At 36.4% G+C, this 26,007-nt stretch overlaps 1 protein-coding gene across 3 annotated transcripts in view; it reads right to left on the reverse strand.

Annotated features, from left to right (window-relative positions):
• Positions 1 to 1,969: 1,969 nt before the first annotated feature.
• ITCH (itchy E3 ubiquitin protein ligase) overlaps positions 1,970 to 26,007 on the reverse strand; it is a 130,578-nt gene continuing 106,540 nt past the window's right edge. For all 3 annotated transcript variants that reach the window (XM_080812829.1, XM_080812830.1, XM_080812831.1), the window contains 11 exons: positions 23,689 to 23,761; positions 22,751 to 22,822; positions 20,164 to 20,252; positions 18,063 to 18,222; positions 17,699 to 17,832; positions 17,248 to 17,388; positions 15,228 to 15,348; positions 14,673 to 14,777; positions 11,585 to 11,681; positions 6,942 to 7,014; positions 1,970 to 4,633 (listed from right to left, as the gene is read on the reverse strand). In XM_080812829.1, coding sequence (XP_080668955.1) covers positions 4,534 to 4,633; positions 6,942 to 7,014; positions 11,585 to 11,681; positions 14,673 to 14,777; positions 15,228 to 15,348; positions 17,248 to 17,388; positions 17,699 to 17,832; positions 18,063 to 18,222; positions 20,164 to 20,252; positions 22,751 to 22,822; positions 23,689 to 23,761 — 1,165 coding nt within the window. In that variant the 3' untranslated portion in view covers positions 1,970 to 4,533. The remainder of the gene's footprint in view (positions 4,634 to 6,941; positions 7,015 to 11,584; positions 11,682 to 14,672; positions 14,778 to 15,227; positions 15,349 to 17,247; positions 17,389 to 17,698; positions 17,833 to 18,062; positions 18,223 to 20,163; positions 20,253 to 22,750; positions 22,823 to 23,688; positions 23,762 to 26,007) is intronic.

Genomic DNA, 26,007 nt, shown 5'->3' on the forward strand with positions numbered 1-26,007 from the left:
GCATGTGGCATATCTAACCAAGTTTGGGACATAGTAATAAATGTCGATAGTTGTCCTGGGACTAAGTGAATATAGGTGTGGTATTGGTTGCTAGGATGGGGAAGAGAAACAGAAGAGCAGGTCTAAATTACATGAGGAAAAATAACAGTATGTTTTCAGTGATTTGTAAGTATGACTGCAAATTCTCAAGGTCCTGTCCTGTAGGGTGCCTTGAGGAAACCCTCTTGCCCACAGCAGCTTTGCTTAATGGGAACCTGTTAATAAGGGACAAACACTGTCCTTCTGAGGTCTTCACTGAAGACCCTCTTCTCCTAGCCAAATAGCAAGATAATCATGGAATCCTGCCTGCAAATGTCCTGGCCACAGAGGAGCCCTACAGACACACAGACTTGATAGCTGAAATAGGCTGGGAGTGACAGCAATTTCTGTTCTGGAGTTAATGCAATAGGAGACATTTCCTAAAAGTCCAGATAACAGGGTCAGTTGGCCACAGCTAGTCTTGTCTGATGTTGTTTTGTATGGTTTGGGGCCAGAAAGCCAAACGTAAGTAAGAACAACTACTTCCCACGGAAAAATTTCCACATGCTGGGAGGGATCAGTTCCCCCCATCCCTTTTCTCAGCCACACTGAAACTAGATCATTCTAGCTGCTTATTTGAAGCATTAAACAGGATAGGATCTACTTCTCAGGACCTGGGAGGGAACTGCAGTTTCTGTCCTCTAGTCACTGTTAGTTCAGCATTAAAAACAAAACCAAAAAAACAAAACAAATCCCCTTAGCCTCTCACCACTGGTTCTATTTTAAATGAGAGCATGGTTTCTTAACAAGAAAAAGGTCTACTGAAGCTAGAGAGTAGGACAGCTTTTTGAGGTTAGTCTTGGTAACGAACTGGTTGTAGTCTACTCAGCACCCATGCTGGGGTCCTGTTTTAGAGCACCTTTAGTTGTCTTAGAAAAGCAGATGTCTTCATTTTGGTTCTCTTCAACATAGGGGACAAATCCAGTCTCACCCCAGTAGGTCTTTCCAGTTTTTTCTACCTACTCCACAGTACAGACAGGTTATAACCTGCCCACTCAGAAAAGCAGAGAGGCACAAATCCATATGACTCAATCATATAGAAAGAAAGAAGGCTTCACTGTAGTTAGGGAAAACCTCCCTACTCAAACTAACAGAACAGTGTGCAAATAAAGGACCAAAAAAGTTTAATTATAAACGCAGTCTTACATCTTTTAAGGAAATGCAAGTGAGGCAGCCCCTTGAAGGACCTTTATAAGAGCACTTGACTCCCTGTGATATTTGTAGAGTTACCTGAGTATTTGAAGTTACAGTTCAAGAAAACAAAGGAACTCCAATACAGTAATATACAATCCAGTGCTGCCATTCCCGGTTTTTAGTAAATGAAAGCATACCATATATACAAATACTTTTGTATATAACTCTAATAAGAGAAAAACAAAAAATAAGGGGGGGGCTGGAGATACCAACAATATTAAGTAGAAGTAATTAACCTAAAGGAGTTCAGATGGAATTATATCCAAAACAAGGAGGGTGTAGAAATACAGTAAGTCTAATAACCTCATGAGTCATCCCTGATAACATTTTAGATTATTAACCAGATAAATAAAAAGTGGCAGAGTGGGCTTGACTGAAATAATTCATTTAGGATGAGATCTCTGTGGGCAAGTGAGTCATTTTTCACTTAAATTTCCGATGCATTGACATTGATGTCAATCTCTTGATAAAAAATTAATACCTGAATTTTAAATAGAGTTATTGTAAGTCTTATGAAATTATATTCTTCTGCACTCTGATACAAGAGCATAAAAGAGCAGGAATTTATTGTTATGAGCTGCTGGATCAGTTTTAAACCACTCTATCTGATAACAAGTGAGATCCTTCCCTCCTGACCCAGGCTGTGAAATACTGCCTTCCCCAATTACCCAAAAGAGCAGAAGAATAAGGCAATTGCTCATTTTACTTTGTTTTTATTTCAACATAACATGCAGTAAAAAAAATTAACAGGGTTTATTAGCATTTACAATGCTTACAAAGAAAAAGGACTCTAAAAGCAATTTAGTTCAGATTTAAGAAATCGCTCTAATTGAACACTTACAATAAATCTATTTCCAAATGTTCAGTTTGGACCAAAATTTAAAATAGCATTTGGTAGGTATTTATGTTTGCTGTCTATCTGTAGTATTTTTATATAACCTCTGATTCTTGGGATATCCAGCCCCCATTTTCCTAACACAGCAGGGAAGACATATACATGTGGCCACTTAAATTAAGGAAGAAATGGAGTAAGGGAGATCCCAGGCTGCAAAAATATATACAAGCATTTACCTTTTCCAGAACTAAACGTTTCTTCCATAAAAATATTAAATAGCCAAGCCCTATAGAACTAGGGCCAGGGCTACTTCAAATATAACTATTCTGTATTTTAAAAATATAGGGCAGAAAGCCTTTTGGGTGATATTTATACATTTTCACACAATATTTCTAGGTCCCTAAATGAATCATTAAGCATTATGTAGAACAAAAAAAGGTCTACTTTCTTACATTATTTAATTTAATCTCATAAATCTCTAGTAAATATTGTAGATAACTACATTTTAACGAGAATTCACCTCCATAGTAAGTCTTTATAGAAGGCTTAATCTCCACAGCCATATATTACCAAAGTTCAGATTTATATAATGAATGGATAGTTGGCAGACATTCGCTCTGTAAGACAAAGCAATAGCATTTTCCCCCTACCAACAAAAAGGCAGAGTCCCTACTTTGGAAACAACTAGGGCTTTTAGAGACCATATATTTCCTGGAGTATATGGAATAAAAAACAAAATAAAGATAGGGTTGGGGAGAACCTAATCTCCCCCTTTACACTGACAATTTCTAGATGAGGCAACCCTTTAACTCACTTAAGTCTGCTTTATGATGGCAGTGTTTTAGAGCACAGGGACACAAGTTTAAAAATTTTGTTGTTGTTGTTCCAGGATGTAAGAGTAGTTAGGGACAAAGAAAAACCATTTTCCTTCCATATCGAATAGGGGTTTGCTACTCTGCTTATTTTTGGCTCAGTGCTACTTGTTCATGTTATGCTACTGAAACCTGCTAAAGTCCTGTTTCACGAATTATGAGGCTGTCCTCAGGGTTTAGCTGTGATGGGCTCTCAGTTGACTGAGGCTTCATCCCACTACCCATAAAGTCAAATCCCTGACAGCAGCCTTCCTGATGGAATCTAAGTTAGGCCAAGTTAAAATAATTAACTACACAGATGTTCAAAAGTGCACTAATCAGATACTAATGGAGCAGGATGAAATTAAATAGTCATGGGCGGGGGGGGGGGGGGGGAAGCCTGTTAAAATTTTTAGGAGTGAAGAGAGTATCCAATTCAGGACAATGTAAAGAATGGAAAAGACTATTCCAAGGTGTCAGAGAAATGATAAGTTTAAAGATTTTTAATTCATACAGAGAATACATTTCTGTGGTTATTAGAAATGTATTGCTAGTAAATATATTACTCCCTTCTTTTTAGCCAGTACCACAGCTCTCCCTCCCTAATGAAAATGTAATTTAGAGAATGTTTCACTGACCTTTCTCTTTGGGTGTAAAGTACTCTAGTTATAACTTGAACTCCTTAGCAATAATTAAATATAACTGAAGTTGCTGGATTATGATAAAATTATAGATAAAATTTATATATAGGAACATACAAAAATTGTCAATGATGGCCTTTGATGAATTTATCTAAATTAATTCCAATTCTAGATTAACTTTTATAAAACGACCGTGAAGGAAGCACAGTGTTAATATTGTTTGTAAAGTTTAGAATTTGCAAGGCAATTAAAACAAACTTCCAAATGAAGAAAGTTATAGGGTCATTTGCAGGCTGGGACCAACTTCTCCCTGAATTCAAAGTAACCAAACTACTTTGTAGAGCGATGCAAGAGTCTTGTATCACTTTCCAACGATACCAGCAAAATGATGCATGAATTCATGCTCCGGAAAGGAAAAACAGTCAGGCCAGGCTGAAATGAGAGGGAGAGCACAAGCCAGAAGTTCGCTCACATCCCCAGAAGCTGGGCTGAGTTTGCACTTTTAATAAATACCTCTCACCAAGAGGCTTAAGGTCTTAATATTTCATTTACCAAGGGACGTCCCTGAATATCTGCAGAAATCTCTAAAAGAAAAAAATCTACTTCCAAGTGAGACTTTTGACACACATATACAAAATTGTTGTTAAGGTAACAATCTAGTGGAATAAGACAAGGCAGATTTCATTGCTGTGTTAAATCTCATGTTAAGTAAGATTTGACTAGTCATTTGCAGATCTGATTTCTGGAAATATTGAGCAGAAATCCAGAATCACTGGGAGAGAAATCTCAATGATAATATTAATTTACTTACACTCAAATAACTCTCTAAACAGTCACAGCCCAATTTTACAACAAGATGTGCAACAAGCAGAGAAGGAAAAGGACAGACATTGCAATTAAGTTCTTGTCCTTTGGTGGCACAAGTTCTTGGAAGTTACTCTTGTCCAAATCCTTCTGTTTCTTCAATGGCAAATAACAGCTTTTCCTTCAGTTGCTCATAGCTCTTGTAGGGTGGCAGGTCCAGGCGATTAAAACTAAAAGTAAGAATTGTTAGCTTGAGAAAAGGAAATATACAAAGAATCATATGAGCAGTGTAGTATATAACAACACTGGTTTTAAAGTCAGGTAAAAATGAGTTCAAATCCCAACTCTGTCACTGGGCCTTTGAACATTGCTTTTACCTTTCTCAATTTTGGTTTCTTCATTGGTAGCATGGGAATAACAATATTTACCTTTTAGGGTAGAATGAAGAACAAGTGTTTACACAACACAGGGGCAAGAGTTAGTCCTCTCATACTCTCCTTAATCTAGATTAGTGGCCAGCCAACTTTTTCTGTGGAGGGCTAAACAGTAAATATAGGTTTTAAGTACAGATCTTCCCTGACTTGTGATTGGGTTACATGTGGATAAACCCTATGATAAGTTAAAAGTATCGTAAGTAAAAAATGCATTTTAATAAATCTAACCTGCCAAACATCGTAATTTAGCCTACCTTAAATGTGTTAAGAACACCTTCATTAGCCTACAGCTGGGCACAATAATTGAACATAAAACCTATTTTATAATAAATTGTTGAATATCATGTAATTTATTGAATAATGTACTCAAAGTGAAAAACAGAATGGTTGTATGGATATAGACTGGTTTAAATAAACTGGTTGTTTACCCTCATGACTGCTGGCTGATTGGGAGCTACAGTTCACTACCACTGCCTAGCATCCTGAGAGAATATCATACATATATTGCTAGCCAAAGAAAAGATGAAATTAAAAATTCAAAGTACAGTTTCTACTGAATGCATATTATTTTCACACCATCATAAAGCCAGTCAAGAAATCTTAAGTCAAACCATCTTAAGTCAGGGACTGTGTACTACTTTAAGAAACAATTTTCTGCTTTAGTATCTAATATTCTAGTCCTACTGAATTTCTCTGTCCTATTCTTAGCTGTGAGGTCTTAAGGGGCATCTTCTAATTTGGGGCTACATTATTATCACCTTCATAAGGCAGTGAGTTTGCCATTAAGGTATTGGGCCTTCTGCTATATTTTAAGGATAAGGCCTAGGCAGATGTTTGACATCAGAAAAAATAATGCTATCCACAAAGGGAAAATAAATCTGTAATTATAACTTTTGTTACTTCTTGCAAATGAAAACTTGGAACCTGACAAACTAATGAGGCTGGGTTTTATGTGTGACTGAGAAAAACTGTTCACAGGAGTTCCAAGTTTGAAAAAAAGACGAGGTCAAATAAAAAATGTGCATGTGTACAAGATGAATGTACAAAAATCAACAGTATTTCTGTAAACTAGCAATAATCTTAACAACCTGAAATGAAATTAAGAAAACAATTCCATTTATAATAGCTTCAAAAAGAATAAAGTATCCCCCAAAACTGATCTATACATTCAGAGCAATTTGTATCAAAATCCCAGTTGACCTCTTTGTAGAAATGGACAAGCAGATACTAAAATTCATACGGAAATCCAAAGGACTGAGAATATCCAAAACGATCTTGAAAAAGTTGGAGAATTCAAACCTCCTAATTTCAAAACTTATTACAAAGCTATAGTAATCAAGACAGTGTGGTACTACCATTAAGGAAAGACAAACAGATCAATGAAATAGACCCAGGAATCCCAAAATAAACTCGTGTATTTATTTATGGTCAATTGATTTTCAACAAATGTGGCAATGTTATTTTTTAAAAACCACATGTATGTATATGAATCAAAATATAAAGGAACAGACACTAAAACAAATATAAAGGGCAGATGGGGAAAATAAAGGAATATCCAGCAAGGTTACTGAAATGTCTCACAAAATACAGTTCAAATATTGTTGATGTTAGGTGGGATTCCTACATACTGTATTTGAATTAAAATTAGGGTTGTTTTTAGTTCTGTACATTTTTGGAAATGTGGTTAAGCTACATTTATAATAAGAAAATGTTTCTGTTCTCCCCAAAACTATGAAAAGTTGGTATCTTCTGCTTTCAGAGAAAAGTTAAAAGTTTTCCTAATACCACATTAAAAAAAAAAAAATCCATGGCTAGGAAAAGGGATTGACTGCAAAGGGCCATTAAGGGGTCATTCTGGAGTGACAGAAATAATCTAATATTGGTTGATGGTTACTACTCTGTAAATCTTCTAAATATCACTGAATTTAAATGGAGTAACCTTATGACCTTTAGTAGTTTTACTGTATATAAGTTATGCCTTGCTAAAGCTATAAAAAAATAATACCATGGGAAAAATGTTTCATTTCTAATTTCCAACAGGCTTTAATATCTATAGAGTAACTGGAAAAAGGATATTTTCTCTACTCTTTCTGATTTTACTTACCACGTATGACTTCTGGGTAACCAATTTTCTTTCCCAACTTTTTCAATGCAGAATTTTTGTGGTCCATTACTCCCTAAAACAGTGAAATCATCAACAGTTTGACACTTGGTGGTTCTCAAATTGTGACCCCATCAGTCCGGCAGCATCAGCATCACCCAGGACCTTGTCAGGACCACAAAGCTGGGCTCCTGGGTATCTCAGTCGGTCAAACGTCTGACTCTTGATTTCAGCTCAGGTCATGATCTCAGGGTCATGAAATCAAGCCCTGCATCAGGCTCCGTGCTCAGTGTGGATTCTGCTTGGGTTTCTCGCTCTCCCTCTTCCCCTTCCCCCTCCAGTGTACACACTCACTCTAAAATAAGTAAAATCTTTCAAAGGAAAAAAACACAAACACAAATCCATAGGCCCTACCCAAAGCCTACCGAACTGAGTAGGCTAAGATAAGAGATAAGGCTAAGCAATGTGTGTCTGAACAGGCTTCCAAGTGATTCTGAAGAGTGCTAAAGTTTGAGAACGATTTTGTTAATGTATGCCCAAGAGAAGAAAATGCAGTTTTATCTGGCATTACTTTGCCAGAATAACAGAATGCTACTAATATACCTCACCTAATAACAGAACACCAAAAAAGCTTAATTTTAGTTTTAAACACAACAGGAAAACTACAACCGTCTTATACAATAAAGCTTGATTTATATATAATCTAGTGAATTCAATGTTAACAGTGCTTGTGCTTACAGGTCCTGCAGAAACCTTATACACTTACAACCCACTTCTTGTCTCTCCTCTCAGTTACCTTCTGTTGTCAACAGAGTGAATGGTGATCCTAAAGCACTGGTTTTCTAAAAGGTCACTACCAATCCCTAGAAAGCATTTATTGGTAGTTACAATGACTGGTGGTGTTACTGGACTTTAGAATGGGCCAGGCAAACTAAATGTTCGTAATGTGTGAGGCAGTCACACTCAAAGAATTTTCTCATGTCCTCATGTCCCTCTTGACCAGTACAAATATGCACTGGTAGTACTTCTGATTTAATAACATCAAAGTATTTGCACAAGTAGTTAACACGAAAAGCCCAGTAAGATAGGAAATGGTGATTATGAAAAAGGATAGTTAAAATTATTAAATAATTAAACTCAAAATTACATTAACTCACTCTGAACATTCTCTCTAGTCAATATATTACAGCATTTCTAACCACAAAGAACGGAACGTTTTAATAGTGCTAATTAATATATAACAGAAGAGTCTGGATTGCATTAAAGACAGAGAATCAAATATTAAAAGAGAAAAACAGGAAATGAAGGGATCTTAGTGAATTTCACCAGTAAAGCTATCTTACAAATATGTCATATCATCCTAAGTGCTTTCTAAAACTTTATGGAATGGTAAGACATCAAGTTGTATACATTATACATGCTGCAATTATTTTTAGGTTGCCTGTTTTCAATCTTATTCTGACATTGCCCCTGAACCACCCAAGTTTTATGTGGACTCTTGCACCTATGTTCCCATTTTCAACCCATTTCAACTTTCAAATAATATGGTCTCCGAGGATTTTTTATGTATCAGTGGAATTTCATCATAGATGCTACCTCACTTTTCTCCACTTTGATCATCTGTAATTTATTCTGGCAAGTCTATTATCCCTACTTCATTTAGATTATTTCCCTGTTTTTCTTTCTTTTCTAAGTAGGTTCCACACCAGCATGGAGCCCAATGTGGGGCCTGAGCTCACAACCATGAAATCAAGACCTGAGCCGAGATCAAGAGTTGGATGCTACACTAACTGAGCCACCCAGGTGTCCCTCCCTCTTTTTCTTATCATACTTAAGTCTATTATTTCTTGCCCTTTCTTTTCTTTTAAAGATTTTATTTATTTATTTGTCAGATAGAGAAAGTGAGCAGACAAGAAGGGGAGGCAGCAGGGAGAGGAAGAAGCAGGCTCCCCGCTGAGCAGGGAGCCTGACACGGGGCTGAATCTCAGGACTCTGGGATCATGACCTGAGCCGAAGGCAGATGCTTAACCAACTGAGCCACCCAGACATCTCTATTTCTTGCTCTTTCTGTCTGTTCTTTCGTATTCCAGTGTTTCTTATATAGAAACCTTTCTGATCTTATCTTAAACCCAAACCTTTTAAGTAGGAACAATTACCTATTAACTAGTGTCTTCTAACAGTTTTTCCCAAATATACAATGACTGAAATAAGTATTATTTCATTATAAGTCACTTTAAAAAAAATTAACATATAATGTATTATTTGCCCCAGGGTACAGGTCTGTGAATCATCAGGCTTACACACTTCACAGCACTCACCATAGTACATACCCTCCCCATAACCCAACCACCCTATAAGCCACTTATTAAAAATTTTAGTTAGGCTAAGTTTATGTATTTTCTTGATTGTAGGTACTTTTATTTCATGTCTACCAGTTTTATTCCAGAATATTGTAGAGGATATTATAGATAATTTGTTAACAGAAATGGGATGTTAGACCTGTCAAAGTTGAAATCCATCACATTACATTGTTATATACATTATTCTTGTAACTTCTTCCTCCTACACCGAGGGGAAGGTTAAACCAGATGGCCTCTAAAATTCTATGAACCACAATCTCCTCTCCGCCTTCCACAAGTATCCTCCTGTATTAGATAGCTCCATCCAACCCCAAATATTATTCCCAAGAGCAGATCTAGTTGTTATCTCTTAAATGATCAGATTTCTAGTTTATACTGAAACTTATGCCACTTTTTTCCTCATTATGGTCACTACCTTACTTCCTGACCCACCAACATGGTTTTTCTTTTTCAAATTAAGATAGCATTCTCAAAAGGTACCACTCTCCAAAAATTTACTTAGTAGTAATAAACCTTCTCTGAAACCTCTCTAGAGCTGGATTAAAAAATCTCCTTTCTATATTGCTTCTTTTTTTTTATTATTATTATTTTTAAATTTTATTTATTTGTCAGAGGGAGGGAGGGAGAGAGAGAGAGTGCACGAGCAGGGGGACTGGGAGAGGGAGAAGCAGGCTTCTCGCTGAGCAGGGATCCCCATGCGGGGCTCGATCCCAGGACCCCAGGATCACGACCTGAGCCGAAGGCAGATGCCTAACAACTGAGCCGCCCAGGTGCCCCTCTATATTGCTTCTGAGAGACTAGAATATTTATTTCTCTTCCCTCTCTGGCTCTAAATCCTTTAAGTTTGCCTCTAGGCTATTTCTGTCTCATCCCTAAATACAGGTGTTTTTAAGCATCAGTCCTCTACTCTTTGTATTCTATTTCTGCATAAGCCAACCTATTCAAATAGCTTCAAGTGTCACTGCTCTACTCATACTTTGGCGACACCCACTCAACTGTCCCTCTGGCTTCCTGGTATTCTTCTGGTTGTCTGGCCATCACCTTGAACTCGAGGTTCTAAGCCATTCATTATCTTCCCTCAAAACCTCTAAACCATGTTCTTTACATTTTATAACTTCTCCATTTCTCCATTTTTCAAAACATGGTTTTATCCTTGACATTCTTCCTTTATAACTCATCTTCTAATCTCTAATCAAGTTCTGTTGCTACCTCTGGAACTTCTCTAGCATTTATCCCTTCTTTTCCATCCCTACCTCCATCTCCTAAGATCAACTGCTCCAATATTTTCTTCCATTTTCTTCCTCTGTTCAGGGCTTCCCTTATCCTTTAATGCATGCTATACCTTGCTATCAAGTCTTCCTAATATGCAGCTTCAGCAAGTTTTCCTCTCTTCAAAAATTTTCACAGCTTTCAATACCCTCAGAGTAATGGCCAAAATTCTTCTGGTCTGGCTTTTAGTCACTGTATCCAAAATTGCCTACTTAGTTCTTCAGTTCTGCTTCAGCTGAAACAGACTTAGGGATCATAACTTCTGTTCTCCTGTGGTATTTGGCATAATGCTGGTGTTAAAGATTGGAGTTTAATTTATTATCAGTCACAAAAGTACTTTCATGGTCATTCATTTCCAAACACCCATTTTGATCAGTGACTACTATGTGACAAGCACTATGCTAGGCACCAGAAATAAAAAGATGAAGATATGGATCTGTATCTCATGGAGCTCCAGGTATAATAGAGAAGACTGTTAAACTCATCATTAAAATATAGTATAATACAATCAAAAGTGCCTGGCTTGTAGGAGACTCTAAAACGTTTACCAATGACTGAATGATCAAACAGATTTACATATAGAATATTGCTATCCTATGAAATTAAAACGTGGGATCCAGCCTTAGGGTTAAAAATTTCTAGGGGTAAAGACTACAAAGTGAATTAAAAGTTTACACAAATCCAGGATAACTGTGACTGGTTAGGAAAATGTCTATTCTTTGTTATTTCTGATAAGTTTTTTTTTTTTTTTTTTTATTTAATTTGACAGAGAGAAATCAGAGCCAGGCAGAGAGGCAGACAGAGAGAGGGGGAAGCAGGCTCCCTGCTGAGCAGAGAGCCCGATGCGGGGCTCGATGCGGGGCTCGATCCCAGGACCCTGAGATCATGACCTGAGCCGAAGGCAGAGGCTTAAACCACTGAGCCACCCAGGCGCCCCTCTGATAAGTTTTATAGACACTGATTTGATATAACTGTGTGGTAATTTTCTGTATAGGAAAAGTGATCCTGTATACACACCCATGAGGTCAGCAAATCCTCCAACTGGCAAACGGCAGGTTCCAGTAACAAACTGCAGAAGTCTCATTCTCTTCTCATTATCAATTTCTTTAACAAACTGTTAAAAAAACATACACACACACGTAAAGAGATATATAGGTCCTATGTTACGTTTAGCATAAATAAGAATGATAAACAATCATTTCAAATGAAATCCCAGTGTTAAATGCACTAGGTAATGACTATACCCCACCACTGTGGATGGAGGACTTCTCCCATGTTTGTCGAAGCCCTACCAACCTTCCCCTATATAAATCTTAGGACCATATCCTTTTAGGGAGACAGAAAAAGGAGGGTGCCCTGGGCCTAAGAGCTCCCTACTCAAAGTCTCAAGATGAGCTCTTTTAGAGAAGCCCCTTATTTTACCTCCCAGATAGGCCTGTCCTATAGGATACTCATGTGGTTACACAGGACACAAAGCTTGAGTGAGTATGGACTTTTTAAATTTTATGAACACATGAAATCAAGCTCCTAGAATTCTAATCCAGATATATCTCAATAACCTCCTTCTCTTAATGTTCGCTAGGTTTTGGTGTAGCTATACACTATCAGAATCAGGTGGCTTCCAACTCCTACAACTCTGGCTCAAAACATTAGGTTTATGGAAGATGTTTTCTAGCCTGTAGCACAAATGTTTTGACTCAGCCAAATATTTTTTGGTAAATGATTTGTATCCTATTGTACTACTGTCAAGTATTTTATTTTATTTATTTTTAAAGATTAATTTATTTGACAGACAGAGATCACAAGTAGGCAGAGAGGCAGGCAGAGAGAGAGGGAAAAGCAGGCTCCCCGCAGAGCAGAGACCCTGATGCAGGACTCGATCCCAGGACCCTGAGATCATGACCTGAGCCGAAGGCAGAGGCTTTAACCCACTGAGCCACCCAGGCGCCCTACTGTCAAGTATTTCAAAATGCTAATTCTATTTGCTATAGAAGCTCAGTTCATCTGAGTTTCTTATTAATTTCTTTTTTTTAATATTTTATTTATTTATTTGACAGAGAGAGATCTCAAGTAGGCCGAGGGGCAGGCAGAGAGAGAGGGGGAAGTAGGTTCCCTGCTGAGCAGAGCTCCATGGGGGGCTTGATCCCAGGACCCTGAGATCATGACCCAACCCAAAGGCAGAAGCTTAACCCAGTGACCACTCAGGCACCCCCTTATGAATTTCTTTATATAAGTAACAGACATCTTTTAAAACTTTATTTTCTTATTGTGGTAAAATACATATAATTTTTCATTTTAAGCACACAATTCAATGGCATTAAGTATGTTCACACTGCTAAATAGCTATTACCACTATTTCCAGAACTTTGTGACCCTAAACAAAAACTCTGAATTCATGAAATGTATCTTCTCATCCCCCAACCACCCTTGTTAACCTCTGTTCTACTTTGTCTCTATGAATTTGCCTATTCTAGATACCTCATATAAATGGAATCATGGACTCAGACAGTATTTGTCCTTTTGTGATTGGCTTATTTCACTCAGAATATTATTCTTAAAGTTTACCCCTGTTGCAGCCTGTCAGAATTTCCTTTCTCCTGAGGGTTGCTGGAGTAGAAGGGGGTGGGAGGGATGGGGTGGCTGGGTGATGGGACACTGGGGAGGATATAAGTTGTGGGGAGCATTGTGTATTGTGTGATGAATCACAGACCTGTATCCCCGAAACAAATAATAAATTATATGTTTATAAAAAAAAAAGAACTTCCTTTAAGGCTGGATGATATTCCATTGTATGTGAACACCACATTTTGTTTATCCATTCACCTGTCGATGACACTTAAATTGCATCTACCTTTTTGCTATGGTGAGAAACGCTGTTATGAAGGTAGGTATACAAGTATGTGTTTGAGTCTTGCTTTCACTTCTTTTGGGAGTACCTAGGAGAACTGCTGGATACGTTAATTTATATTTGCTTTTTGAGGAGCCACCAAATTGTTTTCCACAGTTGTGCACCATTTACATTCCTACCAGCAATACAAGAGAGTTCCAATTTCTGTACATCCTCAAGGATGATTATTTTCTGTTTCTTGGTAATAGCCATGACAGTAATGGATATGAAATGGTATCTCACTGTGGTTTTGATTTGCACTTCCCTAATGATTAGTGATTTGAGCATCTTCTCATGTGCTCATAGCAGGCTTTTTTTTTTTTTAAAGACACACCACTGTGATTCCAAACCAGGTCGCTCCCTTAAGTTTTGCCTTCTGAACATAATATAATTCTTAATGAGGTATGAATGATGAAAACCATACTTTAGACAGTTCCATAAAATTCCAAAAGCATTTAGATCAAATGCAGGGGAATCATCATCTGAGGTTGTTTTATACCCTGGGCAAAGGTAAAAGGTGTGTGTTGCTTACTCAGCAATAGTTTTTAAAAATGTTATAATCTTTTTAAAAAATTTTAATTCCAGTATAATCATGTAGTATTATATTAGTTTCAGGAGTACAATATAGTGATTCAACAATTCTATACATTACTCAGTGCTCGTCACGGTGAGTCTACTCTTAAACCCCTTTACCAATTTTACCCATTCCTACATCTCCGCTCTGATAACCATCAGTTTGCTCTCTCTAGTTAAGAGTATGTTTCTTGGTTTATATTTTTCTTTGTCTGTTTCTTAAATTCCATATGAGTGAAGTCATATGGCATTTGTCTTTTTCTGGCTGACTTATTTCACTTAGTATTATACCCTCTAAATCCATTCATGATATTGCAAATGGCAAGAGTCCATTCCTTACCCCCCCAATAAAATTTCATTCTTTTTAATGGCTGAGTAATATTCCAGTGTGTGTGGTTGATATACACAAACATTTTATAAAACACACACACACACCCCCCACATCTTGATCCATTCATCTATTAATGGACACTTGGGCTGCTTCCATAACTTAGCACTTACATAATGTATTCATTTATTATAATGCACAGAATGGAATGAAGGGCCTGAATATACTGGTACATTTTGTTCTGTGACTTTCTTCCATATATGGTAAGCAGTTTCTAAAAAATTATGTTTTGCCAATTGAAATAAACCGAGACAAACCTGCCAAAACCACATGATTTGTTTGCTTGTCCTAGTGTAATGGCGGTAGATGGCATGTCTTTGCCAGTCATTCAAGTCAATCTCTTGCATTCCACATAAAAGGACCTTTGGAGATTTAAAAAAAAAAAAAAAAAAGGTTTCTTTACAACTTATATAAAACTGCTAGACATAGAGAAAAAAAGACTAATATTCAACAACTTTCAAAAAACAAATTAATCAGGAGGCTTAGGCTTATAAGCTGTGCATCAAGAACTGTGTCTACATTACTTAAGAAGGTTGAGTTTTCATGGACAGTGTCATATATATATATACATATTCAGGTAAGTAAGTCGTTCACTGTAGAGAAGTTTTGATAGTAATTCTTTTTTGGGGGGTGTAACGTTTATATTTATTTGATAAATGAATGGACTTTTAAACCACTAGGGATGCTTCAAAACATCCTGCTAGCATAAAAAATACTATTGCTACTGGAAAGATGAGAAAGTGAGCTGAAAGCAGACACCTGAAGGCATTATTTACCAGCATGCTGCAGAGGAAATAAGAAAAACTCATTACCTCTAATTCCTTTGCATCAAAGTATTGCAAATACTGCTGGGGAAGAATTTCATTAAAGCCCTCAAAGAAAGCTTGTGTCTGTTCTTCAACACCTCGAGACAACCTCCATTCAGCTACCATTCTGGTAAATAAATATTAAAAAAGCTATCAGGAAGTTTAGATTTTACCTTTAAATTCCAAGTGTAAAAATAATTTTTAAAAACTTTATTATGAAAAACTTCAAATATTTATAAAAGTAGGATATAATGAATCCTATGTATATCCCAGCTTCAACACAACACCAATCTCTATCATTTTAAACGTAAATAATTCAGCATGTATTTCTGTAAGATAAAGCCTCATTTTGAAAACAACCACAATTCTATTATCACACAAAAAAGTAAATAATTCCTTTATAGCCAAGTATTCAGTTCTCAAATTCTGACTCAATTTAACATACTGCTTTAATCAGCATCTAAAAAGGGTTCATACAATGTAAAAGTCTCTTAAGCTTTTAACTTATACATTGCCCCTTGCAATTTTTTTTAATGAAAATGGTTTTTTTGAAGATTTATTTATTTGAGAGAGAGAGAGAGAGATTAAGAGAGAGAGCACGTGTTTGGGGCACCTGGGTGGCTCAGTGGGTTAAAGCCTCTGCCTTCAGCTCAGGTCAGGATCCCAGGGTCCTGGGATCAAGCCCTGCATAGGGCTCTCTGCTCAGCGGGGAGCCTGCTTCTTTCTCTCTCTGCCTGCCTCTTCACCTACTTGTGATCTCTGTCAAATAAATAAATAAAATCTAAAAAAAAAAAAAAAAAAAGAGCGCATGCACACGCATGCAAGAGTATGAGAGTGTTTGGCGGGGAGGGACTGAGGGAGAGAGGGAGAGAGAGAATCTCCAGCAGACTCCCTGCTGAGCAAGGAGCCAGCAGAGGGGCTAGTACCCACCACCCTGATATTATAACTGAGCCACCCAAGCAACCCCTGAATGAAAATACTTTTAGTGAAAATTCTCTACTAAATAGTCTAAATTTCAACTTTGACTTTTAAAAAAGATTTTATTTGAGAGGGCGAGAGAGAGAGAGAGAATGAACAGGGAGAGAAGCAGATGGAGAAGCAAACTCCCTGCTGAGCAGGGAGCCCAACACACGGCTTGATCCCAGGACCCCAGGATCATGACCTGTGCCAAAGGCAGATGCTTAACTGACTGATCCACTCAGGCGTCCCTTGAGATTCTTTTCAATGACTTGATGTTACATGGCATAGTGATTACAGAGCTGGTTTTTAAAAGAGTGATCTAGCACTATTTTTAAAAAATGAAAGTTCTATATAACCAAAATTCTTGTCTATCCCTTTATATATAATCTTCAAACTGTGGTAAAACTGAAAATATACCAAGAAAGGGTGTATAAAACCTATCAGTACCCATTAGATTCTCTGTAAAATTTAGTTTGAGTTAACCTGGAGCATATTCTCTCTACCCTGCTGCCTCCACAAGAATCTGTTCTACCTTCTCATTTTTTCTGCCACTAGACTAGATAAAAAGAAATTTAAATTGTCTACTGAATTTGGTCCTTAATTTCTTGTAATGTAGTTTCTCTATCTACCATTTGGATGTAGCTGTGATTGTTCTCTTAAGGGTTGCCTCCACATCATCTAAAGATTCCTCATTTTCTGTGGCCTCTGAAATGCAGGACATGGCAGAATGGGAAATCAACTCTGAGCTGCCTGACAGCACCATCACAGACTACACTTCCCTATTTACTACTTATGACTTGTGCTTTCCAGCCTTCGTATCTCTGCTCATGACTACAACTAGAAGAAATAATGTCTCCCTCCCTTGACTTCCCATTGCACTTTCCTTGTTCCTCTCTCAACATACTTATAAGGTAGAAAGTGATCATGTCCTTGTTATACATGATCAATTCTCATAATGATTAGTAAAAAGGCAAACATTATCTTTTGAAATACTGTCCACTAGTATTACTAGGCAACTGTCAATGTGCTGTAGCCATTGTATGTTAAAAGGAGCATTCTCTCTCACCTGATATATTCCTCTTTATTTTCTTCTGTCACAAGAATATTGCCACCATTAGGTTTCAAATCATGACTCTTGATTTCACCTAAAATTTCTTTATCGACAGAGAAGTACATTTCCAAACCACATTCCTCAATATTGTTTTCTCTGCACAAATGAAATTAACACTATTTGTTAAACAAATTCAATCAAAAATTTTTTTAAAGAACTGTGTTCTTCAATAATTACTATAAAACTATAGCATCAAAATAAGAAAACTGGAGAGATTATATACTCATCATATTTTTACCTAAGATATTGGGTGTATTCTGTAAAATCCATCATATTAAAACACAAGACAAGTTTAATATTTAAATTCAATAAACCAATTACATGCTTACAGTTTGGATAAGTTACCACCACCATAATGAAAGCATATAAGATTATATTTTGAAAAATTAAATGGAAACAAACTTACTTAACCCAGATGAGAGAATTGTAAAATTCTGGATCAATAGATTCTAAATCCTTGAGTCCAACTGGTTTGTTCAATATACGTTTATAGAATGGCAAAGAAAAACCTGTGTCTATGAATTTCCCATGGAACAGAGCCTATACGAGAAGAAAATAATACCACCATTTATGATAATTTTATAATAGAATGTTAGATGAATTCTTCCCTTAAAGCTCCCCTGTCATCTATTATGGCACATTTTTGGGAAAAGGGCAAAGATAACAAACCAATCTTAAAATAATGTCTTGGTGATGAGAAAATTTCAAATGAGAAGATTAAAGAAACATGCTTTAGTATTGCTAAGCAACAGTTCGCCACTCATACTTACCATGGCAATAAACCTGCCAATAAAACGAAAATATTTCAGGTGATCTGGATTGATGTAAGAAGCAGGATTAATCTGCAAGCAGTAGTTATCCTTCCCTGCATATTCAAACAGGCAATACATTGGGTTCAACACTTCGTGTGACAAAAGAAAGAACCACTCTCTGAAATCAAAAGAAAATTTAGGGTGAAAAACCATGCCAACAAATCAAAGAGCAGTGCTACAAAGATCTCAGGAATCTACACTCCTCAGCTGGTGACAGTTTTTTAATCCCATGTTGATTTTTAACTGTTTCTGTTCAAACAGACATCCAGTTTAGAGAGATGATATTTACATACTGCATATTATATTTCAAAGAATCTAAGACATCAACTTAAAAGACACCATTATTTGATGAACCACTAAAATTTTTTCTAATTATAATTGTGATACATAGTCCAATGTCAGAGCCGTTAAAATGTTAGTCTTAGAATCAATGAAATACTATATAGAGGCAAGTTTAAAATTCACTATTAACCCATGTAGTCAGAACAGCTGAAAGAAGTCTAGAATTACTCTATCTGTTACTAAACCTCACAGAAATCCTCATCAAATGCCACTGCTCTCTAAATTTTAGGTAAATACGAGAAAACTTCCAATTTCACAAAGACAATAAAACACTTAACTGAAGCCACTCATTCATTACAAAAATGCTCTGAGGAGCTCTAATTCAGCTGTTGTGAAAATACCAACCAATATTAACATAAGATTACAGTGACTACATAACATGGGCTGGCCTCATAGAACCATAGGCAGAACAGATCTGGGGCAATACAGGTGATACTACCTAGTGTCTGAGATTTCTTTTTTTTTTTTTAAGATTTTTATTTATTTATTTGACACAGAGAGAGAGACAGCGGGAGAGGGAATACAAACAGGGGGAGTGGGAGAAGGAGAAGCAGGATTCCCATTGAACAGGGAGCCTGAGGTGGGGCTCGATCCCAGGACCCTGGGATCATGACCCTAGCCAAAGGCAGACACTTAATGACTGAGCCACCCAGGCACCCAAGATTTCTTTTCCTGTGAGTTCATGGCCTCTGGTGGTAATGCTGCTTTTACTTCTTAATACTATTTAATTTTCTAATTTAAGAATAAATGATTGCTCTCCTCCTGAACTGCCTTTAAGTCATACAAAATTCAGTGTTTCTATTCATATTTACTATTTACCAGTGGTTGCTTCATATATTTTGAAATGTGAACTTTAATATATAACATAAATAAGAACTAAAATGTAGCCATCATTTAGTGAGCACACAAAAATGGAGGGTCTGAACTAGGTCACTAATAAACACCATTTCTACTCTTCACAATAATCCTAGAAAACTAGAAATGATTTTTTTTACAGATGGAAGATATGTACCCGAGGTTGTACTACTGAGTACAGAAAAAGGATTCAAATCCAGTCTTGACTCCAAAGTTCTTGCTTTCTACACTGCCACTGCTATGCAAATATTTAACCTGATATGCTATATTGTTATGCAACAAGCAGAGGAATTTCTTTGCCACCAGGGTTTGTCCTCTAGGGTTTGATTAGAAGCTCTAATATTATGAAAGCAGAATTTAAAATTTCAATTCCTATTTTACACAGCCCTCTCTATTCTTAAAGCAGATATATTAATCTCAGTTGGGAATTGAGTGGCTATCATCTGTTATCAGTAATCTGTGATGGAGAAAATAACCTGATCACTATAGGGCCTTGTATGCTCACTCTGTGGGAAAAAAAGAGGTGGTAGACTGAAGACGGGCTTCTGGTTTGATGATACAAAGCTTGCATCCATCTTCGTTATGTGCCATAGTTTAGTCTCTAAGACTCATTATTACCGATAAAATTTTCACAGGGTTATCCTGAGGATTAAAATGAGTAATGTGGGGGAAATCACCTAGCAGTCCCTTAGAGAAAGTGCTGAATTAGTGTTTGCTGAACTTCTGTACCTGCAGAATAAACACACAATAATTTGCCACATTCATTTTCCTGAAATGTAAGATTGAGAAAATACTTGCAAGCAAAGTGAATGATACCTTTGGAAGAAAGGAACTAAGTTCTGAGTATTCATATTATCACTACCTTGCTACACCTCCATAATCTAAACCTTCTTCTCCTGGAAAAATCACCCACAAACGTCTTCGCAGATCTTGGGGATTGAAGCTCATTATCTACAAAATAATAAAGTAAAAGAATTGGTAAAAGCAGTTACTGAAACATCATTCTACCACTTCCAGGTCTAAGATATCCTTCATTATATGTAACTTGAGTTTCCCATGACATAGAATGGTGTTCGTGGTCTAGTCAGCAACATACATACAGAAAATACATTAAAGTTTTATAATATTTTACGTATATATTATACATATCTATGTTTTAATATACTTTATACATAATTTTCTTTTAAATAATCCTACTTTTTGACTTATCAAGTTGCTTCTGTCACTTGCTTATTAGAGCAGAGTAACTGTAGGCATTGTCCTTTGTTAGGTCATTTGGGTGGTGAAGGGCTTGGTTTGGTTATGTCTGGATTTGTTTTATAGCCAAAAGCACAGATAACAGCATTTGGCTAACAGAAATGAAAAGCAGTGGCTACAGAGAGAATATAGTTAATTTTGGAAACTCGTTTTCAGTGGAAACCTATAAATACCTGGAAAAATACTCAAATTTTGTGTCCTACTACAGTGGTTAATAAGAACATCTTCGTATTTGAAGGACAGCACCATTACTGAAATATAATGAGCAGATGATTTGGGTTTTTCCCTTGTAAAACTATTTAATTACTTGCCTAAAAATTTGGCGAAACGACATTACATGTATTATTTACTTTTATAAAAAAAAGTGACAGGGCCTGGACAAAGAGAAATGGACTTAATGCCATTGTTTTATGAAATCAGAATGAACACTCACATTAAACATCCAAAGAGGCCCAGTAAGTAACCTGCTTATGCCAGGGCTCACTTCATGTCACTTTCATGAATTCATCTGCCACTAAAAAACCCAGATGTAACAAAAAATTCAATGCTTATGGCAAATATTCTACAAATACACTAGGTTAGCTATATAGCAATACAAATGACAGACAGTAAAGGTTAAAATATTTGTTTTTATTGGTTTGTTTCTTGCTCCCTCTGGCTATTCCTTGTCCCTATGGCTGCTCCCCAAAACCTAGGGCTGTTTTTGATCTCTCTTGATGTTCTCCCAAACCTGAGACTATTCTCCCTTGGAAATTTTACTTGTTTTTTTTGCCCTATGTCTGATACTTTAGGATTCCCTGGGAAAAATATCTTTAGATAGTGCCCTTTAATAAATGTCTAATATTAAAATTTTTTTTTTCTCCTGCAATTTCCCCAATGACCAAAACACTTACTACCCCAAACAACTTTATCCACCACTTAGGAAGAAAATTTGATGCTAATTTTGCTATCAGCTCTGTCACTCTTCCAAAGCAAATTTTTCTTGTAAGTTTCAGTTTCACATGTATTTGGTGGATACCAAATCTAGGATGACAATTTTAAACAACTGTTTTAGTACCCTCTGGTCTGTCATTCTGCAAAAGTCTTTAGGTTTCAAAAGTCAAAAAATAAAGGGATATTCAATCATGTTTTGTACTTTTCAGCACTGCAATAACAAGTTATGTTCCAAGAAACTGGCCCACCAGAGGCTGACTACACAGTAGTTATGAATATGAAAATTAGAAGCAGGTAATGACTGGAGTTGGGAATGGTCTTGGAGACTTACATCAGATGAAGGGAATCACTCATGATTCTCTAAATGGCCTTAGTCAAGTTCTGCTGCTAAAAAGCTACCTGCTCTTACTTAGCAAGATGCCAACTGGCTTTTCTCTTCGGTGTTAATTACAAAGATTCCATTAGGAAATGTATATAACTGTTTGACCTCCCAACCATCTCAGAAAATTTCTTTTTCCTCTGCATCCATTTTGAAGCTGTAGCTACCACAATTACCACAGGGGCTTGATAATAAAAATTATGTCCATATCCGGCCATAAAATAAGGATTAAGTAGATGTTTTCATTTTAAGACAGTTTTTCACTGTCCATTTCAATCTTGTCTACAACAAAAGTACTTAATTAACATTTATCTGCACGTTGGTTAAGTTGCAAAATGAAAGTAAGTGTAAATTAATGGGTTCTGAGGACAATAAAAATAATTTGTTGACTACTTCTGAAAAAATATCTTCTTTTACTTTGGTATTGTAACCAATGACCAACTTCTTTCCTACATAAAAAAAAAACTTTTGTAAAAATTATGAATGACAAATGCTGATCATAAAAATGCAAGTAACACACATGTATAAAAGCAAAGTCATCCCCTCTTCCTTTCTACCCATCCAATAATGTTCATATGGATATTTCCAGACTTCTGTCTACCAAAAACCTACATTTTTATCAAATATCTACTTCAAACTGAACACTTAGCTCTTAGAAATGAAAACCTGAAATTTACCAATTAAATTACTCTGACATTTCAAAAGCACAAGACATATATACATACAAAACTATCTACATGTTCCTAAATTTTAAGTATGAATACAGATGGCAATACTTAATTTAAGGACTCCAACTCAAAAAGCCAAACTGTTAAGACCTGGAACCAAAAGTGGTTTTGGACAGGCAGCCCTGGGGCTTATCAAGTGGACAAGACAGTACCTGCTGAAAGGAATCTTCAAACAATGTCTTTCTTGTCACTGTAATCTTTATGTGCTGTGGCATGGCCAGTTGCTGAAACGTAAGAATGACAAAGTCAACTCTCTCTATTAAAATAGCCTACTGAAAAACCAAAAGAATGAAGTTCTATTTACTTTTATCTTTGCTTAGAGAAAAAAGCAGACTGTGAATATGAATCTATTTCAGTAATGTTTAACCATGCATTTGTGAGCATTTATGCTAATTACAGATCATTTGATATATAACAAAAGAAAACAAAAAAAAGAAAAAAGAAAAGATTTCATATGCAGTGCTTACTTTTATGAGTCAAATAAATCTTTAATTTTACTTTCAGGAAGCTAACATTATTTTTGCTTGCTTGGGCCCAGTTAATTACATGAGTTTGAAGTTAAAAATTTTCATCATAGTAACACTTTGATTAGTACATTAATTTTACTTAGAACCCACAAAGAAATCATTAATTCAGAAAATATGTATCAGAAATAACTGATCACATCTGGGAAAAATACTCAGAATGTAAATATAAACATAAATATATATCAAAGTCATTTATATCAAATGTTAGATATGAAAGGGGCTGGTTACATAAATAAAAAAGAAAGGGGCTGGTTACAATCAATACATCAGAGAATGCTTTAACTCATTTGTTTGAAGATTTTTGTAATCTTAGAATTATGGGTATATGCTACTCTCTTTGAGTAGCAATTTTTTAATTCAAACTGTTTCAAATTTATTCTTCTGGACTACAGAAGCCACAAATGAGCTGATAAATTTTTTTCTTGCCCTAAAAATATAAAAAAGAGATTCCAATGTTTCCCATTTTACTTGTTTTTCTATGGTTTAATTATTCTCACAATCACTGGTAATATAAGCAACGTAACAAAAGAAAGGGAGTACAGAAAAAAAGTCCTGATACTAACCTGACACCAGAACCGGAAATACTGAACTTTTGCCTTGAAATCCCGTACATAGGCTATCTGTGGTCCATTGTCTCTGAGGAGAAATGTTAATATGACATGTATAACAGCTTGAAAGATTATAGAAGGAAAGCAAAAACCATACCCTCTCAGTACTCAGTCAAATATAAAAATACTGTAGCATAGCACACTCCTAAACACCACCTTTAAAAAAAAAAAAAATTCCCAGGACTAGTTTTAAGAGACAGAAATTTAGATCTTTATAAAGGCATTGTTGGGAGATTTTCTTTTATATATAGTGAAATCTAACAGGACTAGGTAAAGGAAGTTCTATCTGGGAATGTTGCCTATCCCCAAATCCATTCTTTCCTTTGTCCTTAAATCAGACTTCTGATATCTACCTGGGCAAACTACTACCCAGAACAAAGATTATATTTCCCAACATGGTTGAGTGACTTAAACATGGTTAATGAGCTGTAAAATGTATAGGATGGACTTCCGCGAGGCTCTTTAATTTAAAGAGAGTGAAGATAGAGAAGGATTTTTTCTTTCCAATTTGTCGTTCCTCCATATTCCAACCTAGAGTGCACTGATAGCTGAAATTTCAGCAGTTATCACACACTATGAGGTAACCTTGAGAGAAGAGCCCGTGGTCTGGGATGGTAGAACTGAAAGAAAGAAGCCTAGATCACTGATGACACCATGGGGCTTCCAAGCAAGCCCTGGACTTATTTTTTTTTTTTTTTTAAAGATTTCATTTTATTTCAGAGAGGGGGAGAGGGAGGGAGGGGGAGAGAGCGCGCCTGAGCATAAGCAGGGGGAGTGGCAGGCAAGGGAGAAGCAGGCTCCCCGCTGAGCAAGGAGTCAGTTGTGGGCTTGATCCCAGGACCCTGGAACCAAAACATGAGCTGAAGCAACCTACTGCACCACTCAGGCACCCTACCCTGGACTTCCTTTAAATTCATTTTCTGTATGTTCAAAATAGAAATATAATTGATTTTAGGGGCACCTGTGTTGGCCAGTAGGTTTGTCTTGGGGTTGTGGGTTTGGCCCCTGCGTTGGCTGTAGAAATTATTTAAAAATAAAGTCTTCTAAAGAAAAAGAAGAGAAAGAAAAAGAAAGGGGGGGGAGAGTTCCTAATAAGTTGGTAAGTGTTCCCATCACTTTTATTTTATGAAAGAATTTAAACAGGGTTGATATTACTTACAGTTTTGATAAAATTTACCAGTGGAAGCCATCTAGGCCAGAATTTTCTTTGTGGGAAATTGTTTAATTATGATTTCAATTTCTTTACTAGAGATAGGGTTATTGAGATTTACTATTTTTTCTTGTATTCATTTTGGTAACTTCTATCTCTCAAGGAATTTGTCAGTTTGACCTAAAATATCAAACTTCTTGAAGCACCTGGGTGGCTCAGTTGGTTAAGTGTTTGACTCTTGATTTTGGCTCAGGTCATGATCTCAGGGTCTTGAGAATGAGCCCCATATCAAGCCCTGCATTGGGCTCAATGCTTGGCTTAAGATTCTCTCTTTCCCTTTCCCTCTGCCCCACCCCTCTCTCTCTTAAAAAAAAACAACATACACACAAAATTCTTGGCATTAGGTTGTTCAAGTATAACTCTGTTATCTTTCAATGTTGTGTAGGATATGTAGTGTTTTTCACTTTCATATTAATTTGTGTTTTCTTTCTTTTCTCTCTTCAGGTTTACTAGAGGTTATTGATACCATTAATCTTTTCCAAGATCCAACATCTAGCTCTGAGTTCTCTATATAATTTCATTTTCATTTTGTTCATGTCTGCTTTTATGCTTATTTCCTTTTTTGTGCTTATTTGGGGTTTAATAAACTTTCTTTTTCTAGACTAAGGTGAAAGCAGAGATCACTGATTTTATACCTTTCTCCTTTTTTTTTTTTTTTTAAAGATTTTATTTATTTATTTATTTGACACAGGGAGATCACAAGTAGGCAGAGAGACAGGCGGGGAGGGGATGGGAAGCAGGTGGGGGTGGGGTTGGGAAGTAGGCTCCCTGTTGAGCAGAGAGCCCAAAGCGGGACTGGATCCCAGGACCCTGAGATCATGACCTGAGCCAAAGGCAGAGGCTTATTTAACCCACTGAGCCACCCAGGTGCCCCCTTTCTTATTTTCTAATCTAATCCTATACAGAGCAATAAAATTTCCCCTGAGGGCTATTTTTGTTAAATCCCACAAACTGTGATATGTTGCATTTTTATTACCATTAAATACAATGTTTCCTAATTTCTCATGACTTCATTGAGCTAGGGGTTATTAATAGCTTGCTTAATGATGGAAAGAAACGTATTT

The sequence above is a fragment of the Martes martes genome, assembly GCF_963455335.1.
Source record: "Martes martes genome assembly, chromosome: 9".
Classification (NCBI taxonomy): Eukaryota; Metazoa; Chordata; class Mammalia; order Carnivora; family Mustelidae; genus Martes; species Martes martes.